This window comes from Sorex fumeus, unplaced genomic scaffold (assembly GCF_029834395.1).
Source record: "Sorex fumeus unplaced genomic scaffold, SorFum_2.1 ptg000043l, whole genome shotgun sequence".
In the NCBI taxonomy this organism is placed as follows: domain Eukaryota; kingdom Metazoa; phylum Chordata; class Mammalia; order Eulipotyphla; family Soricidae; genus Sorex; species Sorex fumeus.
In genome coordinates, this window is record NW_026606100.1 from 43,302,987 (window position 1) to 43,319,145 (window position 16,159).

Below are 16,159 nucleotides of genomic sequence, written 5' to 3' on the forward strand. Positions count from 1 at the left end.
TTCTCTAAATTCTTAGGGTCTGCAGACCGCATGCCCTCCTCATTTTGCTACCATGGCCTGATACTGAATGGCTATAAAACAAGAGGTCTCTGTCCCAGCATACCTTCAAAACCTCTGCTTAGATGTTTTTTAAAAATATATTGGTCCTGGGGATTTTCCATTTTCTGTGAGTTCAACTGTGCCTTGAAAGAATGCTTATTATGTTTTCTCTAGAATTTTTTGGTGCTAAATGGGAATGACTTCCTGCTATATTCTGAGATGCAGAACTAATATTTTACCTCAATTTTATCTGGATGTTGAATCCTACTTGTATTCTGACTTGTATTTTTTTTTTTACCTTCATCCAAATTTGATGATGGCTCTCTTAACTGCCTGGAATCAAACCTTTATGGTTCCTCTTTATCTAGATAAAATAAACTCCAGGGGCCAGAGTGATAGTACAGCAGGTAGAGAACTTAGTATGCATGCAGCCAACCTGGGTTCAATCCCTGGCATCCCATATGGTTTCTCAAGCACTGCCAAGAGCAATTCCTGAATGCAGACCCAGGAGTAACCTGAACATTGCTGGATGTGACCCAAAAACAAAAAGAAAAAAATCCTCCAAAGAGTATTTTTGTTTAAAAAAACAACAAAACCATAGGTGATTCTAATGATCATCTAAAACTATCAACTTTTATTCCCTGCAATAGCCCATTAGTATAAAGTTAGAGGGCTAATAGATAATAACGAGCCAGAGAGCATGGGCTAAAATGCTAAGGATCAAAATATTATTAGAATAAGATGATCTGCTCCCTAAGGTCCTTCCTCAGAAAACCACCTGTGGTAGTACTTTCAGGGTAAAATATGGTCACGATCTCTCTCAGTATAAGCAGTTAACCCTCTCTAATACAATTTATCATAAGGATTAATTGTTATCGTGTTATATAAATTACTGTGTTAGCTTTCTTAGAAAACATGAAGAGGACTAGGACTGCATGTTTACAGAGGCCTGACAATTACTATTCAAAGACACTGCTCAAAATCGTTTCTTCTGAAATCCGAATCTCAGCAAGTTTACCAACATATATTAAACAAGAAAGAAAGGTTGCCACAAAAGATGCACAGTAAGATTCTGGATATATGATTATGCATATATAACATGTGTGATTGTTATAGTCTATATAATTAGATGTAATTTGATAAAAAATAATTTTTATCAAATAAAAATTTGATAAAAAGAATTAAAGAGTACAGATAAAGACTTTCACTTGTTTCTCCTATACATTTCCTTAATTTATTGTTTTTGTATCTATTATTGCCATAGTAATTTTCTTTTTCTTTTTGAACCGCACCCAGCATTACTCAGGGCTTATTCCTGGCAGTGCTCAGGGAACCACATTGGGTGCCAGAGATCAAACCTGGGTCTGCCTTGTGCAAGACAAGCTGAATTATCTTTTCGACCCCTTGCCACAGCATTTTGAAACAAATTTGTATGTTAATGCTTATCTTTAATAGACCACAAATGTCCACAATAGACTAACAGAATTAGTTTACTTTAATGAACAAGAGAATCAACTTAGTTTATACTAAATTTATATTTAATAAAGATAATGACAAAAAAAACTATACCCTTGTTTCAGCACTAGGAATATAGCTCAGTGGTAGAGCCAGGTGTGTGCTCTTAGATTCAATCTCTGGAACCCCATAATGAATGAAATTTTTAAAAATAAAAAATTTTAAATACCTGTTCCATGCGATGGGCCATCTCTTTGTGTAACTGCTGAATTGCATTTTTAGCTGCAATATCTTGAGCTACAAGTTTATCTTTGGAAGCTTTAACTTCTTTACTAAGTTCTTCTATTCTTGATTCTAGCTGTAAAAAATTTTTCCATATTATAACTATATTAAACAGACTAATACCTTACCTCAAATAAACATAAACAATTTAAATGAACATACTGATTGCAATGATTATATGTCAACCATAGAAATCAAAAGTAAATGTTAGCAATGTTTTTATAGCTCCTTTAATTGGTTTAATATAATCTGAAGCAGATTGAATAAACTGTAGATTCAATAAAATGGAAGCTAGAGCAATCACTAAAGAAGTAACTTTAAAAATACTGCAGAGACCACAACACCCAAAAGGAGAGAGAGAGAACAAAAGGGAATGTCCTGCCACATAGGCAGGATGGAATGGGGGGATGGGGGTGGGAGGGATACTGGGATCCATGGTGGTGGAAAATGGGCACTGGTGGAGGGATGGTTATTTGACCATTGTATAATCGAAACCCAAGTACAAAAATTTGTAAGTCTACAACTGTGCCTCATGGTGTTTCACTAATAAAAACTAGTAAAGGTAAAAGTAAAGGCTCTCCCGTTGATCATCGATTTGCTCGAGCGGGCCCAGTAACGTCTCCATTGGAGACGTTACTGGGCCCGCTCGAGCAAATATACCTTATATAGGTAAAACAGATACCTTATATAAATAAAAAATTATAAACACTATAAACAATTAAATATAGGTAAAATGACAATTCCTAGAAAGATAAACTGTACACTGGCTAAAGAAGAAATAGTATACTAAAAGACATGTAGTAAAAGATTAAATGAGCAAAATCAAAACAAAACAAAAATACCACCTACAGAGATATATTCAAGCTCAGATTATAGGTAAAGTGTACCTATTAAAATAATAGAAATTCCTTACAAACTCTACTCCCCCTAGAGAAATATTTCCCAATTCATTCTTGAGGACAATACTATCTTGACACTAAAACCAAAGACATCATATTCAGAGTTGAGAAAATTCTCAACACAAACCAGTCCCGCAATATACAAAACAAATTATACACACCATGACCAAAACCAAAAAGGGTAGCAATACAGTATTAACATCCAAAAATTAATGTAATACACCATTTATCAACAAAACCAAACCACATCTCATTAGAGGCAGAAAAAGCATTTGATAAAATTCAATACTCATGAAAAAAATTATTCAAAATGAGTAGTATAAATGAACTTCTCCAAGCTGTTAAAGAGCATCTGTGAAAACCAGAGTAAGCACTGTACTTAATGTTAAAGACAGTATGTTCCTGGGCTGGAGAGACAGCACAGCGGGTAGGGCGTTTGCCTTGCACACGGCCGACCGGGTTCGATTCCCAGCATCTCATATGGTCCCCTGAGCACCGTCAGGAGTAACTCCTGAATGCAGAGCCAGGAGTAACCGTAACCCCTGTGCATCATCAGGTATGACTCAAGAAGCAAAAAAAAAAAAAACAAAAAAAAAGACAGTATGTTCCTCCAAAGAAGAGAAACAAGAGAAGGTTCTCCAGCTGTGGTTTTCTTCTACTCAACACTGGGGGTGCAGACAATCCAGCCAAAGCAATCAAGCAAGGAATTAAAAGGCAGATGACATGATCTAATGCTACAGAAAATCCTAAGATATTCGCGTAGCTTTAGAATAAATAAGTTCAACAAAGTTTCAGAGTATACGACTGTTTTTATGTACTCACAATGAAAAAGTTTAAGATGAAACTAAGATGGAAGCAATTTCACTTACAATGGCAATGAAAAGAACATACTGTCTAGGAAAGAATCTACCAAAGGAAATGCAAAACTTACACTGAAAACTCAAAACCAGGGGGATAAAAAATTAAAGTTTTAAATAAAAGGAAAGATATTTCAGGTTTGTGAATTGGAGGACTTATTACTGTAAGAAGGCAGTACCACATTTATAGATTCAATGATTCAATCAGTGATTTAGTCCTTATCAGAAACCTAGCTCTCTATAGCAGAAATTAACAATATGAAATTGAAAGTCATATGGAAATGCAAAGACTTGAGAATGCCAATCTGGAAAATAACAAAGTTTGAGAATTTTCAATTCCCAATTATAATTTACTATTACAGAAGGTATCTATAATTTAATATACAACCCATATATAATTTAATTACTAAAGAAACATTTTATAATATGCAAATTGTACACGCATGTACATTGAACAAACATGTAAAAAACTAGAAATTAATAAAAATTAAATATAAAAGCCAAGTTATAAAATGCTTTGGGGAAACAGAAATCTTACAATATGACTTGAATAGATTAGATAACAACAACCACAAAATAATAAATCGAGGAACACTGACCAAAGAACTAAGAATACCTTGAGGGAATATAAAACTTGATTAGTATTTAAGAAATTATTTTGGTATTACTATATTATAATTTAAATAGGAATTAACTTGCAGGACATCCATTTACATATAAATTTTCAAGAATGTATTGTATAGACTGAAAAACTGCCTCTGAAGATAGTTATTTTGTCTTTTTTTTTAATTAGTGAAACACCATGAGGTACAGTTGTAGACTTACAAATTTTTGTGTTTGGGTTTCAGTTATACAATGATTGAGTACCCATCCCTCTACCAGTGCCCATTTTCCACCACCAATAATTCCAGTAGCCCTCCCACCCCCCCACCCTGCCCCGCCTTTGTGGTAGGGCATTCCCTTTTGCTCTCTCTTTCCTTTAGGGTGTTGTGGTTCACAATTCTGCACCTCAAAAGAAATAGTGACCAAAATACAAAGGATAGGAAAGGATATTCACCCAATACTCATTCGATAAGGGGTTGATATCAAGGATATACAAAGCACTAGTTGAACTCCACAAGAAATCATTCAAACCCATCAAAAAATTGGGTGACGAAATGAACAGAAACTTTCTCAAAGAAATCTGAATGACTAAAAGGCACATGACGAAATGTTCTACATCACTAATCATCAGGGAGATGCAGATTATTTCTTTTTACCTGTTTGATTGTGCTCATGTGCTGCTTCTCTGTTTCTGTTCTTTTTTTCAGTTCTTCTCTTAAATTGTCTTTTTCTGAACAAATGTCCAAGATGAGTTCCTGATGCTTCTTATTTTCTTTAATTAACCTAAGCAGCACAGGAAGGGAGGTATTCAAAAAACAACTGAGTATGTGGAGCATAATCTGTTTGCAGACCAGGATACTGATACTCACATTTAATAAATCAACACTCCTAAGTAAACCCATTGTAATAACACATTTAAATACAATCTGCAAAACACTCTCGGATCATCAAGCTACTCTTTCTCTCCTTGAAATGACATATTTTATTTTTTCTTAAAATTTAAGTACCTGGTTGCAATAGATTCAGTTTATGGTATTAGTATACAAGAAATTGTGAATTTTAAATAAAATGAAATACAATCAGTTAAAACCACACTCTCAAGTGCGGGTCTCTGTGAATCCCAAATATAACCTTCTTTCACTTGACCCCTATAGATCTGTGGATCTCAACCAGGGGCAATTTTGCCCTCTGTGTCATTGTGCGAAGACAGTTTTGGCTATAACAAGAAGGGTAAGAGATGCTGTTGGCTTTTTAGTGGGTGAAAGCCAGAGAAGCTACTTGAAACCCTACAATGCAGTAGGCAGCCTTACCACTCACAATCCAGCTACCCCAAGTGTCAAGGGCTGAGTTCAAGAAATCTTACTTTAGATTTTAAGACTGTTTCAGTGATATTTTAATAGTTACAGAATAACCAGTATAAAATAAGAACTACAGCAGAAATTTAGTTCAGTTACCCATAAGATTAATAAAACCTTTAAAATTAACCTAGTAACAACTACAACTTTACCTTTATTGCACAATGACTACTTGTTTTAGCTTTAAATACAATAGTAACTATCAAGTCTCTCCTATTTAAAAGTCTACGAAAATATTTTATGAACTGAAAACAAAGTCCTGCAGTACTTGTTCAAACTGCTGAACTGGAACCAGTTCTAATTTCATAGCCCAAGTCTGGCCTTCTTTGCTGAAGACCTCTCATGTGCTCCACAAGTACTGACCAAGAACTCACCATGTACCAATACTACTCCAAATGTCAAGCATGAAACAGCAAACTGACCTCCCATGGTGGATGTTACACCAGAATGGAGGAAAAACAGATAGAGGGCAGTGATTAAGAAACTAAAGGAGATGGAGAGAAGGAAGTGAACAGAGCTGTGATTTTTAGGTCAGGTTATCAGGATAGGCTGCAGGGGAACACCAAGATGCAATGAGGGAATCGTGCCATGTTTTGAAAGCAAGAAAACTTAGAAACAAGTTGACTCAAGCCTTTGGGCACGTTAAATCCTATGACTGGGGTGTTTGGGGGCCACACTGTTGGGCTACCTGGCTCTGTGCTCAATAATTTCCCCTGGCAGCGCTCAGAGGACCATGAGGGATGCTAGGAATCAAACTTCAGTCAGCCTCATGCAAGGCAAGCGCCCTAATCACTAAGCAACACTGAGTGTGGCCCAAAAACAAACCAAAAAATAAGAATTTCAGGTCAAAGATGTCATCACAGACTATTTCAGATGCAAGAAATAAAGAAATAAGACTGTTGGTCAAAGTTTCTGAACAAAAAAACTCTCTGAAGTCATTGAACAAGGTTTAGATTCTTTTAACTCTGCTATTTACTAATACAAGTTGCTAGTTGCTTAATCTTTGTTTCATTTACTTTGGCTAAAAAAAAATAAAATTACTCATGTCACACAGACTTGCTGGGAGGATTCCATGAGTAAGCATATCTAAAATACTATTATAATAAATAGCACTAAGTATTTGTTTCCATTATTACTAAAAATAATTCTTATCATTCACAAGAGGCAAGATGCAGTAAGAGTAAAAGCTAAGGAAAATAGGAAGAGAAATTAGGAATGATATCTGGGGGTACCCTAAAGGAAAAGGTACAGTGAGCCAGGAAATGAGGAAGTTGCCATAAAAAAATGAACTGACATTTCAAGCACAAAATCATATGCTTATTCATAAATAGTAGCCTTCAAGTACGGCTACGAGTGGGAGTGGCAGCTGTTAGTTCCGGAGTAGGATTGACAAGGGACCATATCTCAACTCTCCTATTTACAGCATCATTATTCCTAAGAGCCAAATGTTGCTTTGAAGAAACTCAAATGTTCACTGATTGGTAACCAAACAAACTGAGGTTATACGTACAGTGGAAAGTTAGTTGCCCAAAGAAAGGAATTTGAACACATGCTACAAATGGATGAGGCATGAGGAAGTAAAATGAGAGTCACACAAAGACAGATACCACATGATTCCACTTACTTGAAGTGTCAAGAGTAGGGACAATGAGAAAGAACAATGATTGTTGGCTAAGGCGGGGGGGGAGGGGGGGGGGGGGGGAGGGGAGGAAGAAGAAGGCGTTGTTAAATCGGTTCAGAGTTCCCGATTTGCAAGATGAAAATGTTATGGAGATGGGCTGTGTAACCATGTGACTCTACCAAACTGCATGCTTACTAAGATGGTGAATTTGATGTTGCATGTATTTTATCACAATTAAAAGTAAAGGCTAAAACAAAGGGGGAAAAAAAGTTTCTGGGTGCAAAAAGATTGAGGCTGACTGGATCAAACAATGAAGGATGAGTCACTGGGGGAGGGAGGACTGATTCACTGAGCCAGAGACTACGGTGATGTGAGGAACACTAGTAAAAGCCAATTACATATCCAGCAGTGTCTGGGATATGGTGTCATTTCTTCGTCATCCTTTGGAGCGCAGATTCCGCCTCCACTTTCTTATACACTCACCTCCCATTCCCCACCCCCTTTTCCACCACAAAATGAGCTTTTGATCACAACTGTTAGTGCTTAGGTGGTATTCCTGGAATCATGATCAGGGATTGGGTCCAGTCCAGTTGAGCCTGACCCCAATACACACTAGGATATTGACCTCTCTCTCCTGTTATTAGTAGCACTTTTTTTAAAATAGAAACAAAGATACTATTCTCAGAACACTGAGTTTTCGAAGCCCATCAAGGTACCTTAAAATGACAGTATCACTTTTTAAGAAAAAAAAAATCTGTCTTGTGTTCTAAAGGCTAGAATGTTCTATTTTCCTTTGTAAAAAAGATTATAAAAGAGTACTGGAACACAGGTATGATTGGCATATATAAATCTAGAATAAAAAATACTTGGAAAAGTTGAAAAAGTATTGAACTGTCATTAAAGTAGAAATTAATTCCACAAATCCAAGATAGGTCTAAAAATAACAATGATCTATTTACTAATTGTTTATCAATTATCTTGGCCTCTAAATTAAAATGTTTGTTTTTTTTGGTTTTTGGGCCACACCTGCAAGTGCTTAGGGCTTACTCCTGGCTTTGTGCTCAGGGATCACTCTTTTTTAATGAATCACCATGAGATGCAGTTACAGATTTACAAACTTTCCTGATTGTGTTCCAGTAAAACAATGTCTTGGTGGGGCTCAAGAGGACCCAGGAAATTGAACTCAGGTCAGCTGCATACAAAGCAAGGACCAACCCGATGTACAATCATTCTGGTCTTGAAATTAGAATGTTTTTAATCAATGAATTGACAGTGGAAATTTTAGACACTTTTTTCATGAACTCTCGTTTCCTTCTAAATTTCTTAGTTTTGACACATTATGTTCTATATTCTTTCAAAGCAGGAAAGTGAGTTTTTATAATTTCCAGATCTTTCATGAGTTCACATTACTTAACAAATTTCTTTAGTCTTATATATTAGGCAAAGAGATTTGCTCAATTATTCCATAAACAACATACCAACTGAAACTTCTACATACATGGTTCTATTACAGAATTAAAAGTGAGCATAATGATACCTTCCTTTAAGGAATTTGGTCTCTATTCCCTGTGAAAAATATAACGCGAAAAAATTAAAAACTTACTTCTTTATGGTGTATTCCTGCCGCAAACACTTATCTTGCACACACTTTTCAAACATAACTAATGCATGTTCGCCCTTATTCATTCCATTGGGTACTTGATGTTCTTCTGCAAACTCCTTAGATAAGAGCTCAGATTCTATTTCTTCCAACAAATCCTCTGATGCTGACGCAGTCTTTATTTTTGAAATAAGTTTCTTGGTGCAATCTGTATCATAGGGACTTTCTGAGTAAGTCTTTTGATGAGCTGCTTCTGTAAATGCAGACGACCTTAATTCTGCCAGTATTTGTGTTACTGTCTGTTCTGCTTCATTTGTTTCTGAAACTTGTTTTGCAAACTCTTCACAAGGAAAATAAGATCTTTGTTCAGAACTTTCTGGACCTATGTCTGTTTTAGCACAAGAGTCTTCCCCTCCACCATGATCTGGAATACCAGTTTCCCGCGCTTTAGTCTGATTATTGCTCTCTTTAAGCTGGCATGCAGCCTTATCACAGTTCAATGGCAACAGTTTGGACTCATTTTCTAAGCTGTTGCTTCCATCACCAGAAAATGAGTTGCAAGAGTCTTCCTTTACTTCCGGTGTTTTCCTAGTATTTTCATCAGAGGAAACGGAGACTTTGTGCTCTGTCTCTGACATGGTGACTGATACCAACTCACTCTGCATTTCTTCAAGTCTGCTCCTGATCTTCGTTTTACATCTAAGAAAGGCAGAACACCAAAACTTAACCAAAAACAAAGTTTTTTAAAACCAAGATCCAGTATTTACTTGCTTACAATCCATGATGTGGATAGAACTAAGGTCACCAATTTTACTACCAAAAATGCTTTTCAAGCATTTCTTGAGGAAATCAAAAGCAAAAACCAGGACACCCTCATCCAAGTGGGCCACGGGATGCAACAAGCTCTCATTCTCTTTACTCCTACAATTCAGACATACAACTTCACCAGTCAATTAAGCATGGCACTCCCCAGTGACCGCTGTAAGATGCTGAGGAACTGAAGCCAAGTAGCCGGAAGTTCAGTGGCCCCAAATTATTTAGCATTCACTCAGCTCCATAAAGAGGAAAGAAGACTATGTCAATAATCCATAAAGAAAATATTGAGAAGGGGGCTAGAGAGATAGTACAGCAGGTAGAGGACTTGTCTTGCCTGTGACCAACCCAGGTTCAATCCCTGGCATCCTCTATGGTCCCTTGAACACTGCAAGGAGTAATTTCTGAGTACAGAGCCAGGAACAACTCCTGAGCATTGCTGGTTGTGGCTCCAAAACCTCTCTCTCTCTCTCTCTCTCTCTCTCTCTCTCTCTCTATATATATATATATATATATACGCACATATATGTACACATATATATGCATGTGTGTATTGGGGAAGTAAGACATCAATAAAAACACTAGGAGAGTAATTAAAAACCAAGCTAACAAAATAATGAACAGTAAATATTAATGAGAAGGAAACCTAAACCCAATACAGCTACCTATAAAGACAAGACACCTAGAGCTCAGCTGAAAGTCATCAGGGTGTAAAGAACCCTGATAGGAATGGTTTTCATCCAGGCAGGAATCCAGTAAATACCATGGTGATTTCCAAATATTCTTATCATGAATAAACACTGTTCAGTGCAACTCAAATGTAGTTCATATGCACTGCTGAGGCAATACAGACAACATTTGCAAATCTAAGTCAATGACATTAGCTAGAATACATTTTGTGCTGTTTATTAGGATGACATGCTAGCTGTTTTCAGAAAATTAGTCAGCTTCAAAAATTACCCTAGGAGAGAAATATACAATTACCCAATGGTCTTGAAGTTAATGGAATAGGCATAGGAACTTCTGTCATTTGCCTGCAAAGCATGTATATAAGCAAAAAGGTTGAATTAAAGGGCATAAACAATTGGGTCTTAATAGAAACTGGAATAAATTTCTGAAAAACAGAAAGATAAAGTTTAAATGTATCTGTGATGGAGGTAGTAGCTGGAAGCTGGTAGGGAAAAAAAGGGGGGTATAAGGAATAAGAAGATAATCAGGAAGAATTGTCAGAATGACATGCAAAGAGAATTCCATTAAGGCTAATAAAACCATAATTATATCAGTTTCCAGCACACTGTTTCTTCTTAAATATCAGCTGAATTAAAGTCCAGAAGTAATAGTATGAAACTAATATTTAAGAAACATAATCCTAAGAATGTGGAAAGTGAGAATTCTTATAAGGGAATAAGAAGAGTGGTGTTTTCTGTTTGTTTGGGGATTCACACCCAGCAATGCTCAGGGCTCACTCCTGGCTCTATAATCAGGGATCACTCTGGTGAGACTTGGGTGACCATACGGGGTTCTGGGGATACAACCCGAGTTGACAGTGTGCAAGGCAAGCACCTAAACTCCTGTACTATCTCTTTGACTCCAGAGAGCAGCTGGTTAAAAATCCAATCTTTAAGTTCAGATTACCCTTTGGGCTATCAATTAAAACAAACATTGACCCTATACAAAAGCATCCATCTATGTATTTCCAAACACAGAAATTAGCACTGTTTTCTTGCTGCATATATTGTAAAAGATAAAGGCCATCTGAGTTTTAAAAACTTGGTTTCAATGACACAAATGTAGTAAGTAAAACGGCTTCAATGACTATGCAGTACTCCAAAATCTAGGACAGAGTAAAAGAATTCTCAAACAGGGCCACTCACCTATAACACTTTCCCCCAAAGTAACTCACATTAAGATAAAGCTTGTGAACTGTGTTACTGCTGAATTTGAAATCTTAACTTAGAAATCAATGTTAAAAACTCAAGTATTGTTTTAAACACCCTAATTAGTCAAAGCTACTTTAACAGAACTCAGAGCTGACCAAATTATAATAGACAACAAATACAGAATCTATTTTAAAAAAAGAATTTACGACTGTTAAAGAACTGTGACTCTCCAGCATAGGACATACAATTAGAATTAGGACTCTACTAGGAATCTATTTAAAAAAGAATTAAGACTGTTAAGGAACTGTAACTCCTGCATAGAAGATAAAATTAGAACTTGATGGTTCTAATCTGACATGCTTTATCAAGAAAAAAGCACTAAGCAAATATTAGTTAGCCCCTCATTCAGCTTTCATATTCCCTAGGGTTCAACCTCAACTTTATTTTCCCTCCTAGAATTCATCCACTTTAAAAACCTGAACAACTCAGTCTAATGCCCATATTATTTTCAGCCCTGAGTTCTTGAATTACAGATAGAGAGTTACCTCTTGGATTTCAGTGTCTGTAGTCAGATCTCCACCTGAACATAACCATTTCTTTTCGCTGGCTGTTTCATTCTAGTGTCAAATTGGATACCAACGTCAAACTTGACTAACCCAGGGCATCTTTTCCCTGTCAATGATATTGGGCCTCCTTCCTTTCCCTACTCCTCATATTTGATACCAAATTTCATGTCTCCTGAAACCAACCATCTTTTACTGTCCCTGTTATCTATCTGCAACCCAACCCAGGCCTGCTGCTTTCGTACTGGAACACCTAATGGTTGCTCTTGGAGTCGGGTAGGCAACTTCCCAGAGGGAGTGGAACAAGGTTGAAGGTTCATGCTCCAGGCCTTGTGCTGCTCCGGGTCACCTAGGGCAACAGTAGACTGTGCTTTGGGGGGGGCCTTATACAAGGCATGCACTAGGGGACCCTTTGAACCGTCTCACCAGCCCCTAAACTGATATGTTGTTGTAATTTGGTGTCCACACTTCACACCGGGCAGCAATTGGGTCCTACTCCAGGGGTGTGGAGTAGGGGGAAGCGTCAGGGGACTCATAAGGCACTAGGGAGTCACAAAGAGCCTAGGATTCCTACAACGCCTGTACTCCAGTGCTGTAAGTTATCTCCTGGTTGATGGTTTCTTATTCTTACTTCATGCTTTCCTCCTCTCCTTTTTGCAACTCCAAGGAACAAGGAAGTTAAGGAAGGACAAGAACAACAAGGACAAACGACTTGTGCTGGCACCAAGACATGTAACATGGTCCAAAAAAGGGGCTCAAGTATGCACCACGCTTCCTCTGCCAAAGGAGGACAGGAGCTGCTCCCAGAAGTGGTCCTCCACGGCAGAAGAAACCACACTACTCCTACAATCTCCATGCGTGTCACCAATTCCACAGAGCACGCCATCAACTGCAAACCTATGACACAGGAAGGGGTTTCCACTGGCTCTGTCCTCTTTAAACACTTAGGTAAAGAGCTGGAACAATAGCTGGAGTGAGTAGGGTGTTTGCCTTGCACACAGCCAACTTGGGTTCAATCCCCGGATCCCATTATGGCATCCTCAGCAATGCCAAGAGTAATTCCTGACTGAAGAGCCAGGAGTAACCCCTGAGTATCTCTGGGCATGGTCCAAAAATCCCCCTCAAAAATGTTTAGGTAAGAAAAACTCTACCCCCACTGGCTGGTTTTCTCCTCACTCCAGAAGGGCTAGCCAGAGAAAGAGAAAGTCTGAAAGAGCCAGAGCACAGATCACACCTCCTCCTGCTCAATCTAACCAGCTGGAACAGATTCAACCTTTATTCAAGGAGACCAAGCTTTGGTAGCTGATTTTATATTTTAAATCGCTGAAACCTGTCTTAACTTCTGGATTAAGTGGCAGAAAAGTTTAGAAAACAAACTGAAACATTAATTTTTGTGTTGTGTGGTGAGCCATATCCAACAGTGTTCAGGGCTTACTCCTAGCTCTGTGCTTAGGGATCACTCCTGGCAGGGTTTGGGGGAACCATATGGGGTGCCTGGGACCAAATCCAGGTCAGTCGTGTGAAAGGCAAACATCCTATCCACTGTACTATTTCTCTGACCCCAAAGTGAGACATTAGAAGGCACTTCAGAGGGAAATGGAGGAGATGGAGAGTTCTACACTGTAGAAACCAATTAAGAAAAAAAAATTGTCATGTTTATACTTCAGAACAGTATATTACTCCATAAACTGATCATACGCTTTTGTCAATCTTCTCAACATCAGTAAAATGCTAGTACTTATACTTTACTAGCCTTGATTGGTCTACCAAAGACTCTATTTTGCACTTAGCGTTTCCATGACTAAATTCCCATCCAGAATGTTCTTCCCTTCACTCTATGCAGAGCCCAACTGTATTGAAAGAAGCAATTCTGAACCTACTCCCCCACATTTTTCCACATTAGACATTTTTCACAAATCACAAACACAAATCATCCTGTTGTTCGTCGATTGCCTCGAGCAGGCCCCAGTAACGTCTCCTTCATCCTAGCCCTGAGATTATATTCAAGGCTCTTTAGGAGAATGAGACCCATCATTGTTACTGGTATTTGGCATATTGGGTACGCCACGGGGAGTTTGCCAGACTCTGCCGTGTCAGACATTTTTCATGCCAATGAAAACATACTGGATTTATACTCATCTAGCACACAGAACCAAAGCTTTTCTTGTGTCATTTCTCAACAGGTAGTCTTCTGCTTGTCAAATGGCCCCTACACTTTCAAAAAGAAATCTCACCGATCTGGATAATGGGCCGAGCCACACTGCTCCCGTGGTTTAGTCCCTGGGTCTTGAGATGCTGGGGGCACAGGGGCCACCGACTGCACTCAGGTGTCACCAAGGCCACACTGAGTGTGTACAGAGGGCGGTAGGGATCATATGGCACTGGGAATCAAAGTCAGAGGGCTCGCACTTTGAATTATCTCCTTAATCCCAGTTAAAAGGCTTAATTCGATCCCAAGACAAGTATTTTTTCTTTTGTTGCTCAATAACAAGCCCATAAGCTTTGAAAGTGTTGGTATAAATTGGTATCTCATAATTACTTAGCCTGCAAATTAATTTTTCTGATTAAAAAGGAAGAAGCGTTAAAGAAACAGTGTAAAAATATAACAAAGTCACACACAAAAGACTAACTGCACAAAAATGAGATGTGTCAGGTGTGATGGGTTTGATTATTTCCATGATTAACCAGGGGGTGAAAAGTCAGTCGAGTCCTTTCATGGGCCTGTAGTTGGCAGTGCTGATCTAGGCCAATTTGGTGGTTGTCCAAGTTGTTTGTTGGAGGGTGGGAAGGTGAAAAGGTTGCTGTCATCAAAGCTGTATACTAAGGATGGAACAGCCTAGAAATAGACTAAGGCAAAAGAATGTAAAACTAGACATTTAAAAGATTTTTATTTAGAAAGTATTTGAACAAATCAAAATCCACTAGGACACAGAGATTCAACTTTCAACTTGAACTACGGCATCTCTTACTTTTCAAAGATTAAAAAGTAACAGATCATTGGATAGTTTAGCAATCAATCATTAGGGAGACAAATTATATTTAAAACATAGAATCACAAATTTCCTTAGTCTTTTTTTCCCAAAGATGTTTCTGACACAGTACTACAGGACCAATTCACACTTCAAAACTATTTCAGTGGGACCAGGGATAAAGTTCAGCAGTAGAGCCCAGGCCCCAAATATGAGATCCTGGGCTTGATCCCTAGCACCACCAAAAAAAAAGTTTAAGTTTAATGAGAACTGGTTTCGCTCTTACTGGAGCTCATCAGCTGTAGGCAACTGGTCAAGAAACATTTTTGATGTCTTAAACCAAGCATCCAGCCTGGATTTTACCAATGAACTCACATTTCTACACAATTATTTCCATAAAAGAACTATATAAATACATTTTATTGTCTTTTTTGGTTTTCTATTAGCATACAAAATTAAGCTGCATATACAAATAAATCCAATTCACATTTATATGATTATCAATAAATAAGTCATAGACAGGAGTTATGTAGAACTATGTTTCCAAACTCTGTGTTAATTCTGCAAATATGCAGTAAATATATATTCTGTGCTGGAACTCTATGTGTTGGGAACATGGCTGTAAATAAGAGAGTCATCCTTTCTGGCACCTACATTCTAGTGCAGGGACCCAAAGTAGAGAGACAGAAGTTAAATACTCTACTCTTCAAGTTTACTGTATATTAGGGGTAGGGTGGACAGGCACCTGGTGCTGCTCAGGGACAATAAGCTGTGTCAGGGATCAAACCAGGGCTGGCACTTCGCATATTAAGCCCCTTACCTCCTCTATTTTCCTTCTGGCCCTCGGTTTACAGTGTTTTAAGTTGAAGGTCTCTCAGTGTTCTGCCATAAGCTCTAAGACATGTGAATGTCTGAAGTCCAACAGAAAAATCTGACACCATTCAGCATAATTACTTACCCAGTACAAAATTTAAATTTGCAAATGAGCCAGGTAGATAGTTCAAAGGGCTAAAGAACATGCTTTGCCTAAGGACCAGCCAGTTTTGATTAAGCACCAGCGTGAGCACTGTCAGGTGTTTCCCAAAACTAAAGAATGGAAAAAAAAATTGCAAACTAACATTTAAGGTATCAAATAATGTCCAGGAAACTAAACAGGTTGCACCCATGAGAGCATTCCTTTTCAATATGATGGTTCATAAAATCCTCAGAAATACATCAAAAGG

The 16,159-nt window shown here is 37.9% G+C and overlaps 2 protein-coding genes across 3 annotated transcripts in view; one reads left to right on the forward strand and one right to left on the reverse strand.

Moving 5' to 3' along the window:
• Positions 1-16,159, reverse strand: part of CCDC186 (coiled-coil domain containing 186) — a 46,610-nt gene that overhangs the window by 26,008 nt on the left and 4,443 nt on the right. For both annotated transcript variants that reach the window (XM_056120501.1, XM_056120502.1), the window contains exons 2-4: positions 8,715-9,410; positions 4,792-4,918; positions 1,724-1,852 (exon numbers count right to left, since the gene is read on the reverse strand). In XM_056120501.1, the coding sequence (XP_055976476.1) occupies positions 1,724-1,852; positions 4,792-4,918; positions 8,715-9,376 (918 nt within the window). In that variant the 5' untranslated portion in view covers positions 9,377-9,410. The remainder of the gene's footprint in view (positions 1-1,723; positions 1,853-4,791; positions 4,919-8,714; positions 9,411-16,159) is intronic.
• The window catches only part of TDRD1 (tudor domain containing 1), a 55,378-nt gene continuing 51,947 nt past the window's right edge, over positions 12,729-16,159 (forward strand). The window contains exon 1 of the mRNA XM_056120324.1: positions 12,729-12,915. Within this exon, the coding sequence (XP_055976299.1) occupies positions 12,729-12,915 (187 nt within the window). The remainder of the gene's footprint in view (positions 12,916-16,159) is intronic.